Here is a 22,049-nt window from a genome sequence, read left to right on the forward strand (position 1 = left end):
AGAATTAATCTCAGCTCAATCTGAGTAAATTTAAAATTATTCATCTCAGATCTTGCTTAGATTCAACCAGTAACTTCAGAAAGCACATGTTTCTCGGTAGGCCTACAGAATTTATCTATAAGCTCAATCTGAGGAATTTAAAAAACTAAATGTCTCAGATCTCGCTGGATTTAACCAGTAGCTTCGGAACACCCATGTTTCTTGGTACAGAATTAATCTAAGCTCAATGGGGAACCTCCATGGGATCCCATGGGAGCCTACATGGGATTCCATGGGATCCTACATGTTCATGGGAACCCATGGGATCCTACATACATGTAGGACCCCATGGGATTCCTACATGGGATCCCATGGGATCCTATATGGGACCCCAAAGGGATCCTCCATGGGACCCCTACGGGGTTCCTACATGGGATCCCATGGGGTTCCTACATGGGATCCCATGGGGTTCCTTCATGGGATCCCCATACGATTTCCCATGGGATACCCATACAATTTCCCATGGCAGTTCACCATGGGTTTCCCATGCCCAATTCACAATGGGAATCCCATGGGAAAATTTCCCATGGGATTCTCATGGGACATTTCTGTAAGGGAAACCAATGGACCCAAGTCACAGCGTGCAACAATTGTTTTGTTACACCTTTGTATAAATGTTATTCATCTTCTCGAAGTTCTGTTGTCATCTTCAAACATTTTTACGACGGACTATTCATTGTTTAAAGCAGACCAACAAGAAACAATTCTCTCGAACCCGCGGTTGTTTTGTACACAGCGCTGGAAATCGACCAACGCCGGAAACACATCACTTTTCATGTTACCCGGCCCGTCGAGCCATATACATGTAACATGCGTTTTTGTTGCGCGTCACATGATTGGTTCTCGACCAATCAAACTTCACAGTTTGTTACCGAGGTATAACAACGAGTGTTGGTTGTGCTTCAAGTGGTAGTGTCGAAGAGATGAAACTCCTCCTTGATTGCACTGCAGACGGGGGGTTACTCAGAGGGCGGCGATCATCAGTACACTGCATGCCTTAACCGTTCTGCAGATATTTAAGTGAGGTTTTTACGAGGTTTTACTGTGGAACGATTTGGGATAGCGGTAGATCTCTCGACTTCTGAATCGGAGGTCCCCAGTTCGAATCCTAGGCAGTGATGTAAATATTTTGTTTTACATTTGACCATTTCAAAATTGTACGAAGGCCCATTAGCGCCAGTAAAAAATAAGTTTAAAATCCGTTCGAACGGATTCGCAATCCGTTGTTACGGATTAACAATCCGTAATTACGGACTTGAAATCCGTTATTACGGATTAGTAATCCGTTGTTACGGATTAGTAATCCGTTGTTACGGATTAGTAATCCATTTTTACAGATTACTAATCCGTTATTACGGATTCAAAATCTGTTATTACTGATAAGCAATCCGTTATTACGGATTTGTAATCCGAAATTACAGATTCCCTCGAGGATCCCCCCGAGGGCGCTATGTGCTGGTTGCTCAGCCTAGAGTGCAGTGGTTTGATTGACAAGAGCTATCGACTGGCGTCCGCCATTTTGTGGAGTCAAAAATTTGACACCACCAAAACGACGAACAGTTTTACTTCACGTAGTAAAGAGAAAATCACACAAATGGCATTGTGTGCGGTCATTACATTATACTTTAAAAACATCTTTCCAACCATTTAAATTTACTTCATAACATTCGTCAAATCCAGGGCAATGTGTACTGTTTTTAGGGACCGATTTCTACAACGTTACATGTTAAATGTTAAATGTTCAACAACAAAAAACAATAAAACAACTGTTCATGTTTCCATCATGGTTTATTGGACTTGAAATCATAGTTTTTCTGTTAAGCAAATAACGAGCGTTTTCGGAAATTTGAAGGGTATTGATACATGTAGATATATCATGACAAAAAGTGCTTCACGGTGGAGACTCGACTTGATGTATTTCATTAAAACTACTCAAATATAATCAATAATATGTAAACTTTGCCAACCAAGTGATGTTAGTTTGATTTTTATCCTTTTAATTATTTCACTCTGGGGAGTTAGAAAGTCATTGGGTCACCCAGAATTAATGGAACTACAACTGTCTTCTAATCATTGTTCTTATGACAGTTATATAAACGAAGACCTTCTCTGAAGCATCTTCCTTACACTTAACTCCGTCGGGATCTAAGATTCCTAAAAAGACGGCGGACAGTTCCCTGTCCAAATTGCGAATCCGTAATAACGGATAATTAATCCGTAGTAACGGATTGCTAATCCGTAATACTGGATTATGAATCCGTAATAACGGATTGCTAATCCGTAATAACGGATTATGGATCCGTAATAACGGATTACTAATCCAGAATAACGGATTACTAATCCGTAATAACGGATTGCTAATCCGTAATAACGGATTATGGATCCGTAATAACGGATTATTAATCCAGAATAACGGATTACTAATCCGTAATAACGGATTGCTAATCCATAATAACGGATTGCTAATCCGTAATAACGGATGACTAATCCGTAATAACGGATTAGCAATCCGTAATAACGGATTGCTAATCCGTAATAACGGATTTGAAATTTATTTTTTACTGGCGCTAATGGGCTTCCGTAAAATTGATAGAGGATGCATTTATGCGGATTTTTTTCTAGGTTTTTCTGTTGATCGATTTGGTCTAACGGTAGATCTCTCGCATGTAGAATCAGAGATCCCCCGTTCGAATCCTAGGCAGGGATTTAAATATTTTGTTTACATTTGGACCATTTCAAAATTGAAAGGGGATGCAGACATCAATGCGATATTTTCTAGATTTTTCTGTGGAACGATTTTGTCCAACGGTAGATCTCTCGACTTCAGAATCGGAGGTCCCCAGTTCGTATCCAAAGCAGGGAAGTCAACATTTTTTTGACATTTGACCATTTCAAAATTGATAGGGGATGCAGATATTTAAGTGAGGTTTTTACGAGGTTTTCTGTGGAACAATTTGGTCTAGCGGTAGATCTTTCGACTTCAGAATCGAAGGTCCCCAGTTCGAATCCTAGGCAGGGATGTAAATTTTTTGTTTACATTTGACCATTTCAAAATTGATAGATGATGCATTTATGTGGAATTTTTTCTAGGTTTTTCTGTGGATCGGTTTGGTCTAACGGTAGATCTCTGGCATTTAGAATCGGAGGTCCCCCGTTCGAATCCTAGGCAGGGATGTCAATATTTTGTTTATACTTGACATTTTCAAAATGATAGGGGATTCAGTATTTAAAAGTGAGGTTTTTACGACGTTTTTCTGTGGATAGATTGGGTCTAACGGTAGATCTCCCGACTTCAGAATCGGAGGTCCCCAGTTCGAATCCTAGTAAAGGATGTCAATTTTTTGTTTACATTTTGAACATTTAAACATTTTAAATTGGTCTAGCGGTAGATCTTTCGATTTCAGTATCGGAGGTCCCCAGTTCGAATCCAAAGCAGGGATGTCAACATTTTTTTAACATTTGACCATTTCAAAATTGATAGGGGATGCAGATATTTAAGTGAGGTTTTTACGAGGTGTTTCTGTGGAACGATTTGGTCTAGCGGTAGATCTTTCGACTTCAGAATCGAAGGTCCCCAGTTCGAATCCTAGGCAGGGATGTAAATATTTTGTTTACATTTAACCATTTCAAAATTGATAGAGGATGCATTTATGCGGATTTTTTTCTAGGTTTTTCTGTTGATCGATTTGGTCTGACGGTAGATCTCTGGCATTTAGAATCGGAGGTCCCCCGTTCGAATCCTAGGCAGGGATTTCAATATTTTGTTTATACTTGACATTTTCAAAATGATAGGGGATTCAGTATTTAAAAGTAAGGTTTTTGACGAGGTTTTTCTGTGGATAGATTGGGTCTAACGGTAGATCTCCCGACTTCAGAATCGGAGGTCCCCAGTTCGAATCCTAGTAAAGGATGTCAATTTTTTGTTTACATTTTGAACATTTAAAAAATGAAAGGGGATGCAGATATCAATGCGATATCTACTAGCTTTTTCTGTGGAACGATTTGGTCTAGCGGTAGATCTCTCGATTTCAGTATCGGAGGTCCCCAGTTCGAATCCAAGGCAGGGATGTCACCATTTTGTTTACATTTGACCATTTCAGAATTGATAGAGGATGCATTTATGCGGATTTTATTTCTAGGTAATTCTGTAGATTGATTTGGTCTAACGTTAAGATCTCTCGCATTTAGAATCGAAGGTCCCCCGTTCGAATCCTAGGCAGGGATGTCAGTATTTTGTTTATATTTAGTCCATTTCAAAATTGAAAGGGGATGCAGATATCAATGCGATATTTTCTAGGTTTTTCTGTGGAACGATTTGGTCTAGCGGTAGATCTCTCGACTTAAGAATCGAAGGTCCCCAGTGTGACGTGTGTACTCAAATATTTTCACCAATGACAAAATTTACTGATGTCCAACCCTTTATTACGATACCATTTGCTTGTAGCAACGTGTGATGATGGTTCGATCTGCAATTAATCAAATGAACCCAATACAATTTAAACATTTGATTTACAGCAATTACAATAACGAATTAATCCCAATTTTATGTATTTACAACAATTGATTAAATCCCTATTTACCCACAAAATGTGTGCCAAGTGCGTGATTCCCCTTTGCCTTAACTCAAGTGACTTAACTTAATCTCAAAACTTTATCCAAACTTTGACCTTTGACCCGTATCCACACACACCACCGTGTACTGTATGCCACAATACCCCAACGTACACAGTACACAGTACACGTACATGCAACCCACGTGAATCTAACTGACGACATACTTAGAAAATTAACCACTTTTACAATCAAAATTTTACACTAATTACCCGCTTATTATCAACAATCCCTGATGCAGAGTATACTTAAACTTATAATCTTAAACTTGATTGAACTAATTTTGTACTCACAACATTGGGCGCATCCAAAAATCAACAAAATATTGGCGAAAGTATGACTGACTAGTGACGAATATTATGATCGATCCTGGCGAAAGATGCAAAACAGCGCCCTCCTTTGACCAAGAAAATTCTATGCTTCTGATGTCACGCATAAATAAATTACGTTGCCTAGCCCGCAACATCCCGGCCCCTTAAATGGGCATAGTCCTTATGAGCATTTACCTTACACTCAACTTTACAAATCAAATCCCAATTTGGCCAAAAACGCAGAAAAATGCAGTACCAGCAAAAAACGCATAACAACAGGTAACAAGAACTGATAATGCAAACTTCAAAAAACTTGAACTCTAATAAGCTTCAAAACCTTTGGCAAAGCTAGTGTTCTCACAGTCCATAAACTGTTTATGAAGATGTGTTCATCTGTGAACTCATATTATCACAAATGCAATGTTTGTCGAGAATGTCCAACGATAAATGTTCACATTCCGCAACGGTCCAAAGAAGTTGCCATGGTAACAAGAGGTCTGGCTAAACTGCTCCATTAAACTAGCACAAGGAGGCGGCGCTTGGCTCACACCTCAAATCATGCCTCAATGCACGATATTTTACCAAATATCAAATAAGCTCAAATAATGAGCACTCCTCAGATTGCAGTCCATAGACTTGAGTCACTCCTGTTGTGGTTCACATCCAACTGCTATTTGATGCTCTCTAGACCTTCCACTGACTCCAGCAGACACAACTTGTGAATTGGTCTAACAAGTGTTGATGATTTAGTCTTCACCTTAGCAGTCCTGACTAAGTTGTCATCACCCGGATAGGTTTCCACGACTCTTCCCATGGTCCACTGGTTCCTGGGGAGGTCTTCAACAATTAACACGATATCTCCTGCTCTGATGTTCCTTGTTGGCTCATTCCACTTTCGACGTTGCTGCAGGGTGGGTAGATATTCCCTGATCCATCTGCGCCAAAATAGGTCAGCCAAATATTGGACTTGTCTCCATCGTTTACGACTATTTAGATCACACTTGTCAAACACGTCCGCGGGGAAAGCATTGCTCGGACGCAACAGAAGAAGATGATTTGGAGTCATGGGTTCTGGATCCCTCACATCATCTGAAACTACAGTAAGTGGACGACCGTTGATCACAGATTCAACCATACACATCATAGTTGAGAGACTTTCATCATAGAGCACTTGTTGTTTCAAAACTGTGTTCAAAATCTTTCTTGTTCTTATCTGTCTCTCCCATGATCCTCCCATGTGTGATGCTGCCGGTGGATTGAATTTCCATCTAATCCTTTTCTGCAGTAGATATTCCTCAATCTTCTGTTTGTTCCAACGATTGATTCCTTCCCTCAGCTCGCGCTCAGCACCAACAAAATTTGTGCCGTTGTCACTTCTGATAAGTTCTGGTTGTCCTCGTCTTGCGATAAATCTCTGCAGAGCGTTAATGAAGGAGTCGGTCTCCAGCGAATGGATCACTTCAATGTGAACTGCTCTCAACACTAAGCAGGTGAAGATACACCCGTATCTTTTGACTTGACTTCGGCCTTGCTTGACCAAAATTGGGCCAAAACAATCCACTCCCACGTGACTGAATGGCGGCTTTTCAGGGGTCACCCTGTCCTTTGGTAGATCAGCCATTTTCTGTATGTTAGGAGACGCAGACAGACGCTTGCAAACGAAACAATCTCGCAACACCTGGCGCACTGCTGTTCTTCCTCCAATCACCCAGTATCGCTCTCTCATCAATGACATAACATGTTTTCTTTCTGAGTGACCTGACATGGCATGGAAATGTCTCACCAGCAGTACCACAATGTGATGATTTTGTGGTAGGATTACAGGATGCTTCAGTTGGGTCTGCATTGTAGAATTCCTCAGTCGACCCCTAACACATATTAGTCCATTTTCATTGATTTTTGGGTCTAGTCGATGGAGAGGGCTTGATTTCTTTACTGTGTTGACTGTGACTTGCAGTGCTTTGTACTCATCTGGGTAGGATTGCCCTTGCACATATCTTATTACTGCTTGTTCTGCTTTGTCGAGTTCGTCTACTGTTAAGTGGTTTCTTAATGTCGTTTTCCTTATACTTGTCTTTGTTCCGAAGATAGCTTCTCACACGCAAAACCCATGATACGGCTTTCTTTAGCTTATGCCATGATGAATAATGCTTGATCAGCTTGGCTGTGGCACTATTTTCTTCCAACTCTACAGCATATGTCTGTGCAATCTCCTTCGGTTTCTTCAGCTCTGGATCACTTTGTTTCAGGGGCTCCATTACTTTTGGTTCTTTAGGCCAATCTTCTTCAGCCATCAAGATGAACTTTGGCCCTTCCGGCCATCTCGAACTTTTCTTTATCTCACTGGCTGTCATTCCTCTTGATAGTTCATCGGCTGGGTTTGAACTTGTGTCTACATGGTGCCACTGAGCTGGTTCGGTTACATTGTGGATTTTGGCTACCCTGTTAGCCACAAAGGTATGAAATCTTCCATCTTCATTTCTAATGTACTGAAGCACAATCGTGCTTTCGTCCAGAATATTGAATCACTTATGGGCAGATCCAACTCACGCCTCAGCATGACATCTTCAGTGTTTTTCATGACAAGGTATGACACCGCCCCAAAAGCCAATTCTGAGGCATCTGCGAAGTGGTGCAGCTTGTATTCTGTCACTGTTCCGAAGTTGTGTGGCTTTACACATCTATTTACCTCATATTCCTTCATTCGAGGTAACTCCTCTGTCCAATTTTCCCATTCTTGTTTCTGCACTTCTGGTAACGGCTCGTCCCATCCTAGTTTGAGTCGAGTCAGTTTCTGCAGCAGTAGTCTCGCTCTCAGGATGAATGGATTTGCATATCCCAAGGGGTCGTAGATTGATGACACAATGCTTAGTAGTCCACGCCTTGTTATTGGCTTGTCTTTGATTGCTAATTTGTATCCTAAACTGTCTCTTTCAACTTCCCAGCTGACACCCAGTGCTCGGTCAACTGGTAGCGCATCATGGTTTAGGTCAAGATCTTTCAGTTGTTTAGCCCTTTCTTCTATGGGGATGGACTTCAGAACGCTTGGTCTGTTACTCAACCACTTGGTCAACTTGAACCCTCCCTTTTGCAGTAGAGTTTTGAGCTCGGATGACAATTTCACAGCTTCCTCTTCGGTCTCCACTGAAACTAGGCAATCATCAACATAGAAATTGCGCTTCACAATCTCTACAGTTTCAGAGGAGAAGTCATCCCGGTTATCATCGGCTGTCTGACGCATAGCGAAATTGCAGCAACTTGGACTCCAAGTCCCGCCGAACAGGTGCACACACATCCGATATATCTTGGGCTGTTGTGTCATTTTGCCGTCTGGCCACCACAGAAATCTCATCACATCTCGATCTTCTACAGGCACGCGAACTTGATGGAACATGGCCTCCACATCTGCCATGAAGGCAACTGGTTCCCGTCTAAATCTCAATAATACTCCTATCAGTCTGTTTGTTAGGTCTGGTCCTTGCAGTACTTCACTATTGAGGGACACACCTCCACTTATGGCTGCGCAATCGAACACAATGCGCAATTTGTCTGGTTTCATAGGATGAAATACAGGGTGATGAGGCAGATACCACACAGGCTTGTCATCGGGCTTACATTCTTGCCCTTCCACTTCTTCTGCATATCCCTTCTTAAGTAAGTCCTCGATTCCTTCTTGGTACTTACAATGCAGCTTATCATCTTTGCCAAGTTTTCTTGCGAGACCTTGCAACCTTTGCTCAGCTAGCCACCGGTTGTCTGGCAAACTGGGTGGACATTTCTTAAACGGCACCGGTAACTGGTAATGTCCTCCTTCCATACATACTCCATCTTTCCAAACCTTCAGGGCTCTTTGGTCATTTACTGACATGCCTCTTTCATCACTTATGCAATCTGATGCTTCCAGTTTCCAAAACTTATCTAACTGTTCTTCAAGGCAGATGTCTCCTTGGATGAAGCTGGAACTAGCGGTAAAATCTTGTCTTTTCCCGCTCACTTGGTTCACTGAACCATGCAATGACCATCCCAGGGCTGTTCTTCTGCCCTTATTTCGAGCGGCATCAGTGCTTTTGGAACATCTTGTCCTATCAGGAGCCCAACTTCCTTCTCTCCAGCAAACGGCAGATCAATACCTTTCAAGTGAGGCAATCCTGATATTTCGTCCATTTTTGCCATGTGTGTACCATGAACGTTGATCTTTGGTTTCGTGTACACTTTTGTCATCTCTAGTCTTTCTGTAGTCGGACCAGAGTCTACGACTATGCTCACCAAAGTGGTATCGATTGTACTGTCTATCTTGTCAAGCGTTGTCAGGCTGAGTTTTTGCGTGGTCCCTTTCAATCCAAGACTTCGAGCTAACTGCTCGGTACAGAAAGTGTTTGTAGACCCTGTGTCCAACAATGCGTAAGTCCGCACAAACGTCTTACCTCGTGCGGCTTGAACCCTCACAGGTACGATGGGTAGGACGCTTCTGCTACTGGCCCCTGTGATATTATTACAGCTTGTGTCTTCGGCTGAGTCGATATAGCCATTTTGAACTTTGGCCTCTGGTTGGGTAGTTGACGGATTTGTTTCTTCTTGCGGCTGCAGAATGTGGAGAAATTTTGTGTGCTTTCTTCCACAGCCAGCGACGGAGCATGTTCTATTCAGCCTGCATGCCATTGTCATATGGCTCTTGCGGAGACAATTAAAGCATAATCTCTCCTGCTTTGCATAGTTCATTCTGTCTTGAAGTTTCATACCTTTAAACTGTTGACAACCAAACAGTGTGTGCTCCTCCTTGCACAGAGGACACTTTCTTGTGACGAATTCATTCTTCTTGGTGTCAAACTCATAGGTTTCCATGGTAACCGCAAAAGTGCCTTTGGACCTCTGCTTATCACTTTTGTTCTGCGGCACATCTCGGTTGCTCTTCGTGCTGATTGATCCATAAACTGGGTTATTCTCTTCTTCAGCCACATCTTCTATGAAGGAGACTAGTTCTTTCATATCTGGTATTCTATCGTTCCTCTTCTGAATTTCTCTTACTATCCGGATCCACCTGTACTGAAGGTAGTTCGGCAGTCGTTCTACGATGCTCTTCAAGAAACTCTGAGGTGCCATCTCACCTTCAAACCCCACAGCGAGTAGGGTTTCATAGCAAACTCTCAATTCGTCTGCCATTTCACTGAGAGCAGTGCCGTTGTGAGCCGAGATGGTTACGCCTTTAGTCACCCTCTGAATCCAGGCATCTGCAACCTCATGCTTGTTTCCAAAACGCTCCTTCAGCAGCGTCTTAGCTCTCTTGTAGCCCTGAGTGGAATCCATCACTGAGCATGCTTGAATAACTTTACGCGCATCTCCCTTGCAGTAGTGCAACAGCCGGGTTAACTTTGCAGCATCAGCTATTGACGGGCTGTCCACATTTATCTCAAAGGCTCTCCAAAATTCCCAAAACTTCAGGGGTTCTCCATCGTAGAACATCAACTCTGCCTTTGGTAGTTGCAATGTCTCTATCAGACTTCTCTGCTGTCTTTCTGCTTGACGTAACAATTCAATGACGGGCTCAGAGGTGGATTGCTTCTCTTGTGATTCTTGAGAATGTTCGGTAGGGCATGTGTTGTTGATTCTTCATAAGAATGTTCAGCTTGCAGTGGCTGGCTAGCTTGCAGTGAGGGACTATTGCTAATAGTTGACTTCTGATCTTCAAATTGAGCGTATACCTTTTCTTCTGCTTCATAACAACAGATTCTGGTGCTGAGTCGGAGCTCCGCCTTCTTCTGCTTGAGCTTTAACTCTTGTAGCTCCAACTCTCATTGCTCACTCAGAGCTGCGTACTCTGCAGCAAGTGCAGCCTTTTTTGCCGTGACTTTTATTCTGGCCTTTCTACTTGCAGACGTGCCGGTGGTACTTACGCTGCACTGACTCACTGAGTCTTCTGGATTGATATCATCTTCTTGATTTTCCATTGCAGATCTCTTTATAGCGTTGTTATCGAACTTAATGTGACGTGTGTACTCAAATATTTTCACCAATGACAAAATTAACCGATGTCCAACCCTTTATTACGATACCATTTGCTTGTAGCAACGTGTGATGATGGTTCGATCTGCAATTAATCAAATGAACCCAATACAATATAAACATTTGATTTACAGCAATTACAATAACGAATTAATCCCAATTTTATGTATTTACAACAATTGATTAAATCCCTATTTACCCACAACATGTGTGCCAAGTGTGTGTGATTCCCCTTTGCCTTAACTCAAGTGACTTAACTTAATCTCAAAACTTTATCCCAACTTTGACCTTCGACCCGTATCCACACACACCACCGTGTACTGTATGCCACAATACCCCAACGTACAGTACACAGTACACACGTGCAACCCACGTGAATCTAACTGACGACATACTTAGAAAATTAACCACTTTTACAATCAACATTTTATACTGATTACCCGCTTATTATCATAATCCCTGATGCAGAGTATACTTAAACTTATAATCTTAAACTTGATTGAACTAATTTTGTACTCACAACATTGGACACATCCAAAAATCAACAAAATATTGGCGAATGTTATGATCGATCCTGGCGAAAGATGCAAAACAGCGCCCTCCTTTGACCAAGAAAATTCTACGCTTCTGACATCACGCATAAATAAATTACGTTGCCTAGCCCGCAACACCCAGTTCGAATCCTAGGCAGGGATGTAAATATTTTGATTACAATTGACCATTTCAAAATTGATAGAGGATGCATTTATGCGAAATTTTTTCTAGGTTTTGCTGTGGATTGATTTGGTCTAACGGTAGATCTCACGACTTTGGAATCGGAGGTCCCCAGTTCGAATACTAGGCCAGGGATTTAAATATTTTGTTGACATTTGGCATTTTCAAAATGATATGGGATGCAGATATTTAAAAGTGAGGTTTTTACCAGGTTTTTCTGTGTATCGATTTGGTCTAACGGTAGATCTCCCGACTTTAGAATCGGAGGTCCCCCGTTCGAATCATTGACCTTTTCAAACTAAATAGGCTATGCATAGGTTTTCTGAATTCATCTCCGCGAGATCTGAGATGATCATTTTTTTAAACTAGCTCAGATTGAGCCGAGATTAAATATGAACTATAAAACATTGGCATTCTGAAGCTGCTTATTGAATCTAAGCGAGATCTGAGATGATAATTTTTTTAATTTGCTCAGATTGACCCGAGATTAAATCTGTACGGTAAAACATCGGCATTCTAAAGCTACTGGTAGAATCTAAGCGAGATCTGAGATGATCATTTTATTAAGTTTGCTCAGATTGAGCTTAGATTAATTCTGTACTTAGAAATCTAAGCGAGATCTGAGATGATCATTTTTTAAATTTGCTCAGATTGAGCTTAGATTAAATTCGTACTTAGAAACAAGGGTGTTTTGAAGCTACTGGTAGAATCTAAGCGGGATCTGAGATGATCATTTTTTAAACTAGCTCAGATTGAGCCGAGATTAAATATGTACTTGGAAACAAGAGTGTTTTGAGGCTACTGGTTGAATCTAAGCGAGATCTGAGATGATCATTTTTTAAGTTTGCTCAGATTAAGCTTGGATTAACTATGTTGGAAACAAAGGTGTTATGAAGGTTCAGGATGAACCTTAACGAGATCTGAGATGACAATTTTTAAAATTTGCTCAGATTGATCTCAGATTAACTTTTTACTAAGAAAAAAAAGGTGTTCTGAAGCTACTGGTTGCATGTAAAGGAGAGCTGAGTTGATTATATTTTTTAAATGCTCAGTTTGAGCCGATGTTAATTCTGTACTAAGAAACAATGCTCAGACTGAGCCAAGATCAACTCTGTACTAAAGAATATTGGCATTCTAAAGCTACTGGTTGAATCTAAGCGAGATCTGAGATGATCATTTTTTAAATTTGCTCAGATTGAGCTTAGATTAAATTCGTACTTATAAACAAGGGTGTTTTGAATCTACTTTTTTATAATCTAAGCGAGATCTGAGATGTCAATATTTTTATAGATTGCTCAGATTGAGCTTAGATTAAATTCGTACTTAGAAACACGGGTGTTTTTGAAGCTACTTTTTTATAATCTAAGCGAGATCTGAGATGATCATTTTCTAAATTTGCTCAGATTGAGCCGAGATTAAATTTGTACTTAGAAACAAGGGTGTTTTGAAGCTACAGGATGAATCTAAGCGAGATCTGAGATGTCAATTTTTTTAATTTGCTCAGATTGAGCTTAGATTAATTCTGTATTTAGAAACAAAGGTTTTCTTAATTTACTGGTTGAATCTAAGCGAGATGTGAGTTGATCATTTTTTTAAACTAGCTCAGATTGAGCCGAGAATAAATATATACTGTAAAACATGGACATTAAGCTACTTTTTCATAATCTAAGCGAGATCTGAGATGGGCATTTTCTAAATTTGCTCAGATTGAGCCGAGATTAAATTTGTACTCAGAAACATAGGTGTTTTGAAGCTACAGGATGAATCTAAGCGAGATCTGAGATGTCAATTTTTTTAATTTGCTCAGATTGAGCTTAGATTAATTCTGTATTTAGAAACAAAGGTTTTCTTAATTTACTGGTTGAATCTAAGCGAGATGTGAGTTGATCATTTTTTTTAAACTAGCTCAGATTGAGCCGAGAATAAATATATACTGTAAAACATGGACATTAAGCTACTTTTTCATAATCTAAGCGAGATCTGAGATGGGCATTTTCTAAATTTGCTCAGATTGAGCCGAGATTAAATTTGTACTAAGAAACAATGCTCAGACTGAGCCGAGATCAATTCTGTTCTAAAAAATATTGACATTCTAAAGCTACTGGTTGAATCTAAGCGAGATCTGAGATGATCATTTTATTAAGTTTGCTCAGATTGAGCTTAGATTAATTCTGTACTTAGAAATCTAAGCGAGATCTGAGATGATCATTTTTTAAACTAGCTCAGATTGAGCCGAGATTAAATTTGTACTAAGAAACAATGCTCAGACTGAGCCGAGATCAATTCTGTTCTAAAAAATATTGACATTCTAAAGCTACTGGTTGAATCTAAGCGAGATCTGAAATGATCATTTTTTAAGTTTGCTCAGATTGATCTCAGAAAAAATGAGGTTCTGAAGCTACTGGTTGCATCTAAACGAGAGCTGAGTTAATTATTTTTTATTTAAATGCTCAGATTGAGCCGAGGTTAATTCTGTACTAAGAAACAATGCTCAGACTGAGCCGAGATCAATTCTGTTCCAAAAAATATTGACATTCTAAAGCTACTGGTTGAATCTAAGCGAGATCTGAGATGATCATTTTATTAAGTTTGCTCAGATTGAGCTTAGATTAATTCTGTACTTAGAAATCTAAGCGAGATCTGAGATGATCATTTTTTAAACTAGCTCAGATTGAGCCGAGATTAAATATGTACTATAAAACATGGACATTCTAAAGCTACTGGTTGAATCTAAGCGAGATCTGAGATGATCATTTTTTAAACTAGCTCAGATTGAGCTTAGATTAAATTTGTACTTGGAAACAAGGGTGTTTTGAAGCTACTGGCTGAATCTGAGCGTGATCTAAAATGATCATTTTTTAAACTACCTCAGCTTGAGCTTAGATTAATTCTGCACTTAGAAACAAAGGTGTTTTGAATTTACTGGTTGACCCTAAGCGATATCTGAGATGATCATTTTTTAAATTTGCTCAGATTGAGCCGAGATTAAATATGTACATGTACTGTAAAACATGGGCATTCTAAAGCTACTGGTTGAATCTAAGCGAGATCTGAGATAATCATTTTTTTAACTAGCTCAGATTGAGCCAAGGTTAAATATGTACTTTGGCATTCTAAATCTATTGGTTAAATCTAAGCGAGATCTGAGATGATCATTTTTAAAGTTTGCTCAGATTGACCTTAGATTAAATTCGTACTTAGAAACAAAGGTGTTATGAAGCTACTGGTAGAATCTAAGCGGGATCTGAGATGATCATTTTTTAAACTAGCTCAGATTGAGCCGAGATTAAATATGTACTTGAAAACAAGGGTGTTTTGAAGCTACTGGCTGAATCTAAGCGAGATCTGAGATGATCATTTTTTAAGTCTGCTCAGGATGAATCTAAACAATCTGAGATGACAATTTTAAAAATTTGCTCAGATTGATCTCAGATTGACTTTTTACTAAGAAAAAAAAGGTGTTCTGAAGCTACTGGTTGCATCTAAAAGAGAGCCGAGTTGATTATATTTTTAAATGCTCAGATTAAGCCGATGTTAATTCTGTACTAAGAAACAATGCTCAGACTGAGCCGAGATCAATTCTGTACTAAAGAATATTGGCATTCTAAAGCTACTGGTTGAATCTAAGCGAGATCTGAGATGATCATTTTTTAAATTTGTTCAGATTGAGCTTAGATTAAATTCGTACTTAGAAACAAGGGTGTTTTTGAAGCTACTTTTTTATAATCTAAGCGAGATCTGAGATGATCATTTTCTAAATTTGCTCAGATTGAGCTTAGATTAATTCTGTACTTAGAAATCTAAGCGAGATCTGAGATGTCAATTTTTTTAATTTGCTCAGATTGAGCTTAGATTAATTTTGAATTAGAAACAAAGGTTTTCTTAATTTACTGGTTGAATCTAAGCTTAGATTAATTATGTTGGAAACAAAGGTGTTATGAAGGTTCAGGATGAGCCTTAACGAGATCTGAGATGACAATTTTTTTAATTTGCTCAGATTGAGCTTAGATTAATTTTGAATTAGAAACAAAGGTTTTCTTAATTTACTGGTTGAATCTAAGCTTAGATTAATTATGTTGGAAACAAAGGTGTTATGAAGGTTCAGGATGAATCTAAGCGAGATCTGAGATGACAATTTTAAAAATTTGCTCAGATTGATCTCAGATTGACTTTTTACTAAGAAAAAAAAGGTGTTCTGAAGCTACTGGTTGCATCTAAAAGAGATTGCTCAGATTGAGCTTAGATTAATTTTGAATTAGAAACAAAGGTTTTCTTAATTTACTGGTTGAATCTAAGCTTAGATTAATTATGTTGGAAACAAAGGTGTTATGAAGGTTCAGGATGAACCTTAACGAGATCTGAGATGACAATTTTTTTAATTTGCTCAGATTGAGCTTAGATTAATTTTGAATTAGAAACAAAGGTTTTCTTAATTTACTGGTTGAATCTAAGCTTAGATTAATTATGTTGGAAACAAAGGTGTTATGAAGGTTCAGGATGAATCTAAGCGAGATCTGAGATGACAATTTTAAAAATTTGCTCAGATTGATCTCAGATTGACTTTTTACTAAGAAAAAAAGGTGTTCTGAAGCTACTGGTTGCATCTAAAAGAGAGCCGAGTTGATTATATTTTTAAATGCTCAGATTAAGCCGATGTTAATTCTGTACTAAAAAACAATGCTCAGACTGAGCCGAGATCAATTCTGTACTAAACAATATTGGCATTCTAAAGCTACTGGTTGAATCTAAGCGAGATCTGAGATGATCATTTTTTAAATTTGTTCAGATTGAGCTTAGATTAAATTCGTACTCAGAAACAAGGGTGTTTTTGAAGCTACTTTTTTATAATCTAAGCGAGATCTGAGATGATCATTTTCTAAATTTGCTCAGATTGAGCTTAGATTAATTCTGTACTTAGAAATCTAAGCGAGATCTGAGATGTCAATTTTTTTAATTAGCTCAGATTGAGCTTAGATTAATTTTGAATTAGAAACAAAGGTTTTCTTAATTTACCGGTTGAATCTAAACGAGATGTGAGTTGATCATTTTTTAAACTAGCTCAGATTGAGCCGAGAATAAATATATACTTTAAAACATGGACATTATACAAAGCTACTGGTTGAATCTAAGCGAGATCTGAAATGATCATTTTTTAAGTTTGCTCAGATTGATCTCAGAAAAAAAGAGGTTCTGAAGCTACTGGTTGCATCTCAACGAGAGCTGAGTTGATTATTTTGTTTTAAATGCTCAGATTGAGCCGAGGTTAATTCTGTACTAAAGAATATTGGCATTCTAAAGCTACTGGTTGAATCTAAGCGAGATCTGAGATGATCATTTTTTAAATTTGTTCAGATTGAGCTTAGATTAAATTCGTACTTAGAAACAAGGGTGTTTTGAAGCTACTTTTTTATAATCTAAGCGAGATCTGAGATGTCAATATTTTTTATAGATTGCTCAGATTGAGCTTAGATTAAATTCGTACTTAGAAACAAGGGTGTTTTTGAAGCTACTTTTTTATAATCTAAGCGAGATCTGAGATGATCATTTTCTAAATTTGCTCAGATTGAGCTTAGATTAATTCTGTACTTAGAAATCTAAGCGAGATCTGAGATGATCATTTTTTAAACTAGCTCAGATTGAGCCGAGATTAAATATGTACTATAAAACATGGACATTCTAAAGCTACTGGTTGATTCTAAGCGAGATCTGAGATGATCATTTTTTAAACTAGCTCAGATTGAGCTTAGATTAAATTTGTACTTGGAAACAAGGGTGTTCTGAAGCTACTGGCTGAATCTGAGCGTGATCTAAAATGATCATTTTTTAAACTACCTCAGCTTGAGCTTAGATTAATTCTGCACTTAGAAACAAAGGTGTTTTGAATTTACTGGTGGACTCTAAGCGAGATCTGAGATGATAATTTTTTTAAATTTGCTCAGATTGAGCCGATATTAAATATGTACATGTACTGTAAAACATGGGCATTCTAAAGCTACTGGTTGAATCTAAGCGAGATCTGAGATAATCATTTTTTTAACTAGCTCAGATTGAGCCAAGGTTAAATATGTACTTTATAGGCATTCTAAATCTATTGGTTAAATCTAAGCGAGATCTGAGATGATCATTTTTAAAGTTTGCTCAGATTGAGCTTAGATTAAATATGTACTTGAAAACAAGGGTGTTTTGAAGCTACTGGCTGAATCTAAGCGAGATCTGAGATGATCATTTTTTAAGTCTGCTCAGGATGAATATAAACGAGATCTGAGATGACAATTTTAAAAATTTGCTCAGATTGATCTCAGATTGACTTTTTACTAAGAAAAAAAAAAGGTGTTCTGAAGCTACTGGTTGCATCTAAAAGAGAGCTGAGTTGATTATATTTTTAAATGCTCAGATTAAGCCGATGTTAATTCTGTACTAAGAAACAATGCTCAGACTGAGCCGAGATCAATTCTGTACTAAAGAATATTGGCATTCTAAAGCTACTGGTTGAATCTAAGCGAGATCTGAGATGATCATTTTTTAAATTTGTTCAGATTGAGCTTAGATTAAATTCGTACTTAGAAACAAGGGTGTTTTTGAAGCTACTTTTTTATAATCTAAGCGAGATCTGAGATGATCATTTTCTAAATTTGCTCAGATTGAGCTTAGATTAATTCTGTACTTAGAAATCTAAGCGAGATCTGAGATGTCAATTTTTTTAATTTGCTCAGATTGAGCTTAGATTAATTTTGAATTAGAAACAAAGGTTTTCTTAATTTACTGGTTGAATCTAAGCTTAGATTAATTATGTTGGAAACAAAGGTGTTATGAAGGTTCAGGATGAACCTTAACGAGATCTGAGATGACAATTTTTTTAATTTGCTCAGATTGAGCTTAGATTAATTTTGAATTAGAAACAAAGGTTTTCTTAATTTACTGGTTGAATCTAAGCTTAGATTAATTATGTTGGAAACAAAGGTGTTATGAAGGTTCAGGATGAATCTAAGCGAGATCTGAGATGACAATTTTAAAAATTTGCTCAGATTGATCTCAGATTGACTTTTTACTAAGAAAAAAAAGGTGTTCTGAAGCTACTGGTTGCATCTAAAAGAGATTGCTCAGATTGAGCTTAGATTAATTTTGAATTAGAAACAAAGGTTTTCTTAATTTACTGGTTGAATCTAAGCTTAGATTAATTATGTTGGAAACAAAGGTGTTATGAAGGTTCAGGATGAACCTTAACGAGATCTGAGATGACAATTTTTTTAATTTGCTCAGATTGAGCTTAGATTAATTTTGAATTAGAAACAAAGGTTTTCTTAATTTACTGGTTGAATCTAAGCTTAGATTAATTATGTTGGAAACAAAGGTGTTATGAAGGTTCAGGATGAATCTAAGCGAGATCTGAGATGACAATTTTAAAAATTTGCTCAGATTGATCTCAGATTGACTTTTTACTAAGAAAAAAAAGGTGTTCTGAAGCTACTGGTTGCATCTAAAAGAGATTGCTCAGATTGAGCTTAGATTAATTTTGAATTAGAAACAAAGGTTTTCTTAATTTACTGGTTGAATCTAAGCTTAGATTAATTATGTTGGAAACAAAGGTGTTATGAAGGTTCAGGATGAACCTTAACGAGATCTGAGATGACAATTTTTTTAATTTGCTCAGATTGAGCTTAGATTAATTTTGAATTAGAAACAAAGGTTTTCTTAATTTACTGGTTGAATCTAAGCTTAGATTAATTATGTTGGAAACAAAGGTGTTATGAAGGTTCAGGATGAATCTAAGCGAGATCTGAGATGACAATTTTAAAAATTTGCTCAGATTGATCTCAGATTGACTTTTTACTAAGAAAAAAAAGGTGTTCTGAAGCTACTGGTTGCATCTAAAAGAGATTGCTCAGATTGAGCTTAGATTAATTTTGAATTAGAAACAAAGGTTTTCTTAATTTACTGGTTGAATCTAAGCTTAGATTAATTATGTTGGAAACAAAGGTGTTATGAAGGTTCAGGATGAACCTTAACGAGATCTGAGATGACAATTTTTTTAATTTGCTCAGATTGAGCTTAGATTAATTTTGAATTAGAAACAAAGGTTTTCTTAATTTACTGGTTGAATCTAAGCTTAGATTAATTATGTTGGAAACAAAGGTGTTATGAAGGTTCAGGATGAATCTAAGCGAGATCTGAGATGACAATTTTAAAAATTTGCTCAGATTGATCTCAGATTGACTTTTTACTAAGAAAAAAAAGGTGTTCTGAAGCTACTGGTTGCATCTAAAAGAGAGCCGAGTTGATTATATTTTTAAATGCTCAGATTAAGCCGATGTTAATTCTGTACTAAAAAACAATGCTCAGACTGAGCCGAGATCAATTCTGTACTAAACAATATTGGCATTCTAAAGCTACTGGTTGAATCTAAGCGAGATCTGAGATGATCATTTTTTAAATTTGTTCAGATTGAGCTTAGATTAAATTCGTACTTAGAAACAAGGGTGTTTTGAAGCTACTTTTTTATAATCTAAGCGAGATCTGAGATGTCAATATTTTTTATAGATTGCTCAGATTGAGCTTAGATTAAATTCGTACTTAGAAACAAGGGTGTTTTTGAAGCTACTTTTTTATAATCTAAGCGAGATCTGAGATGATCATTTTCTAAATTTGCTCAGATTGAGCTTAGATTAATTCTGTACTTAGAAATCTAAGCGAGATCTGAGATGATCATTTTTTTAACTAGCTCAGATTGAGCCGAGATTAAATATGTACTATAAAACATGGACATTCTAAAGCTACTGGTTGATTCTAAGCGAGATCTGAGATGATCATTTTTTAAACTAGCTCAGATTGAGCTTAGATTAAATTTGTACTTGGAAACAAGGGTGTTCTGAAGCTACTGGCTGAATCTGAGCGTGATCTAAAATGATCATTTTTTAAACTACCTCAGCTTGAGCTTAGATTAATTCTGCACTTAGAAACAAAGGTGTTTTGAATTTACTGGTGGACTCTAAGCGAGATCTGAGATGATCATTTTTTTAAATTTGCTCAGATTGAGCCGATATTAAATATGTACATGTACTGTAAAACATGGGCATTCTAAAGCTACTGGTTGAATCTAAGCGAGATCTGAGATAATCATTTTTTTAACTAGCTCAGATTGAGCCAAGGTTAAATATGTACTTTATAGGCATTCTAAATCTATTGGTTAAATCTAAGCGAGATCTGAGATGATCATTTTTAAAGTTTGCTCAGATTGAGCTTAGATTAAATTCGTACTTAGAAACAAGGGTGTTTTGAAGCTACTGGTAGAATCTAAGCGGGATCTGAGATGATAATTTTTTAAACTAGCTCAGATTGAGCGAGATTAAATATGTACTTGAAAACAAGGGTGTTTTGAAGCTACTGGCTGAATCTAAGCGAGATCTGAGATGATCATTTTTTAAGTCTGCTCAGGATGAATATAAACGAGATCTGAGATGACAATTTTAAAAATTTGCTCAGATTGATCTCAGATTGACTTTTTACTAAGAAAAAAAAAGGTGTTCTGAAGCTACTGGTTGCATCTAAAAGAGAGCTGAGTTGATTATATTTTTAAATGCTCAGATTAAGCCGATGTTAATTCTGTACTAAGAAACAATGCTCAGACTGAGCCGAGATCAATTCTGTACTAAAGAATATTGGCATTCTAAAGCTACTGGTTGAATCTAAGCGAGATCTGAGATGATCATTTTTTAAATTTGTTCAGATTGAGCTTAGATTAAATTCGTACTTAGAAACAAGGGTGTTTTTGAAGCTACTTTTTTATAATCTAAGCGAGATCTGAGATGATCATTTTCTAAATTTGCTCAGATTGAGCTTAGATTAATTCTGTACTTAGAAATCTAAGCGAGATCTGAGATGTCAATTTTTTTAATTTGCTCAGATTGAGCTTAGATTAATTTTGATTAATTCTGAAAATGTCAAATGTAAACAAAATACTGATATCTCTGCCTAGGATTCGAACGATTCGAACATTTTCTCCGAAGTCGAGAGATCTACCGCTGGACCAAATCGATCCACGGAAAAACATAGTAAAAATCTCACCAAAAAATATCTGCATCCCCTATCAATTTTGAAAATGACAAACGTAAAAAAATACTGACATCTCTGCCTAGGATTGGAACGGGGGACCTTTGACTCCGAAGTCGAGAGATCTACCGCTAGACCAAATCGATCCACAGCAAAACCTAGGAAAATTCTCACTCATAAATATCTACATCCCCTACAAATTTTGAAAATGTCAAAGTGTAAACAAAGTATTTACATCCTGGCCTAGGATTCGCACGCGGACTTTTGACTCCGAAGTCGAGAGATCTACCGCTAGACCAAATCGATTCACAGAAAAACCTAGGAAAA

General features: G+C 37.6%; 1 protein-coding gene and 1 pseudogene across 1 annotated transcript; both read right to left on the reverse strand.

The window, feature by feature from the left end:
• Window positions 1-5,631: 5,631 nt before the first annotated feature.
• On the reverse strand, window positions 5,632-6,807 carry LOC139938713 (uncharacterized). The gene has a single exon (XM_071934330.1). It carries the CDS (start codon window positions 6,805-6,807, stop codon window positions 5,632-5,634), a length of 1,176 nt encoding a protein of 391 aa, XP_071790431.1.
• Window positions 6,808-7,391: 584 nt separating this feature from the next.
• LOC139938407 (uncharacterized) lies at window positions 7,392-11,810 on the reverse strand (annotated as a pseudogene).
• Window positions 11,811-22,049: the final 10,239 nt, after the last annotated feature.

Source organism: Asterias amurensis, chromosome 6 (genome assembly GCF_032118995.1).
Source record: "Asterias amurensis chromosome 6, ASM3211899v1".
Taxonomy (NCBI): domain Eukaryota; kingdom Metazoa; phylum Echinodermata; class Asteroidea; order Forcipulatida; family Asteriidae; genus Asterias; species Asterias amurensis.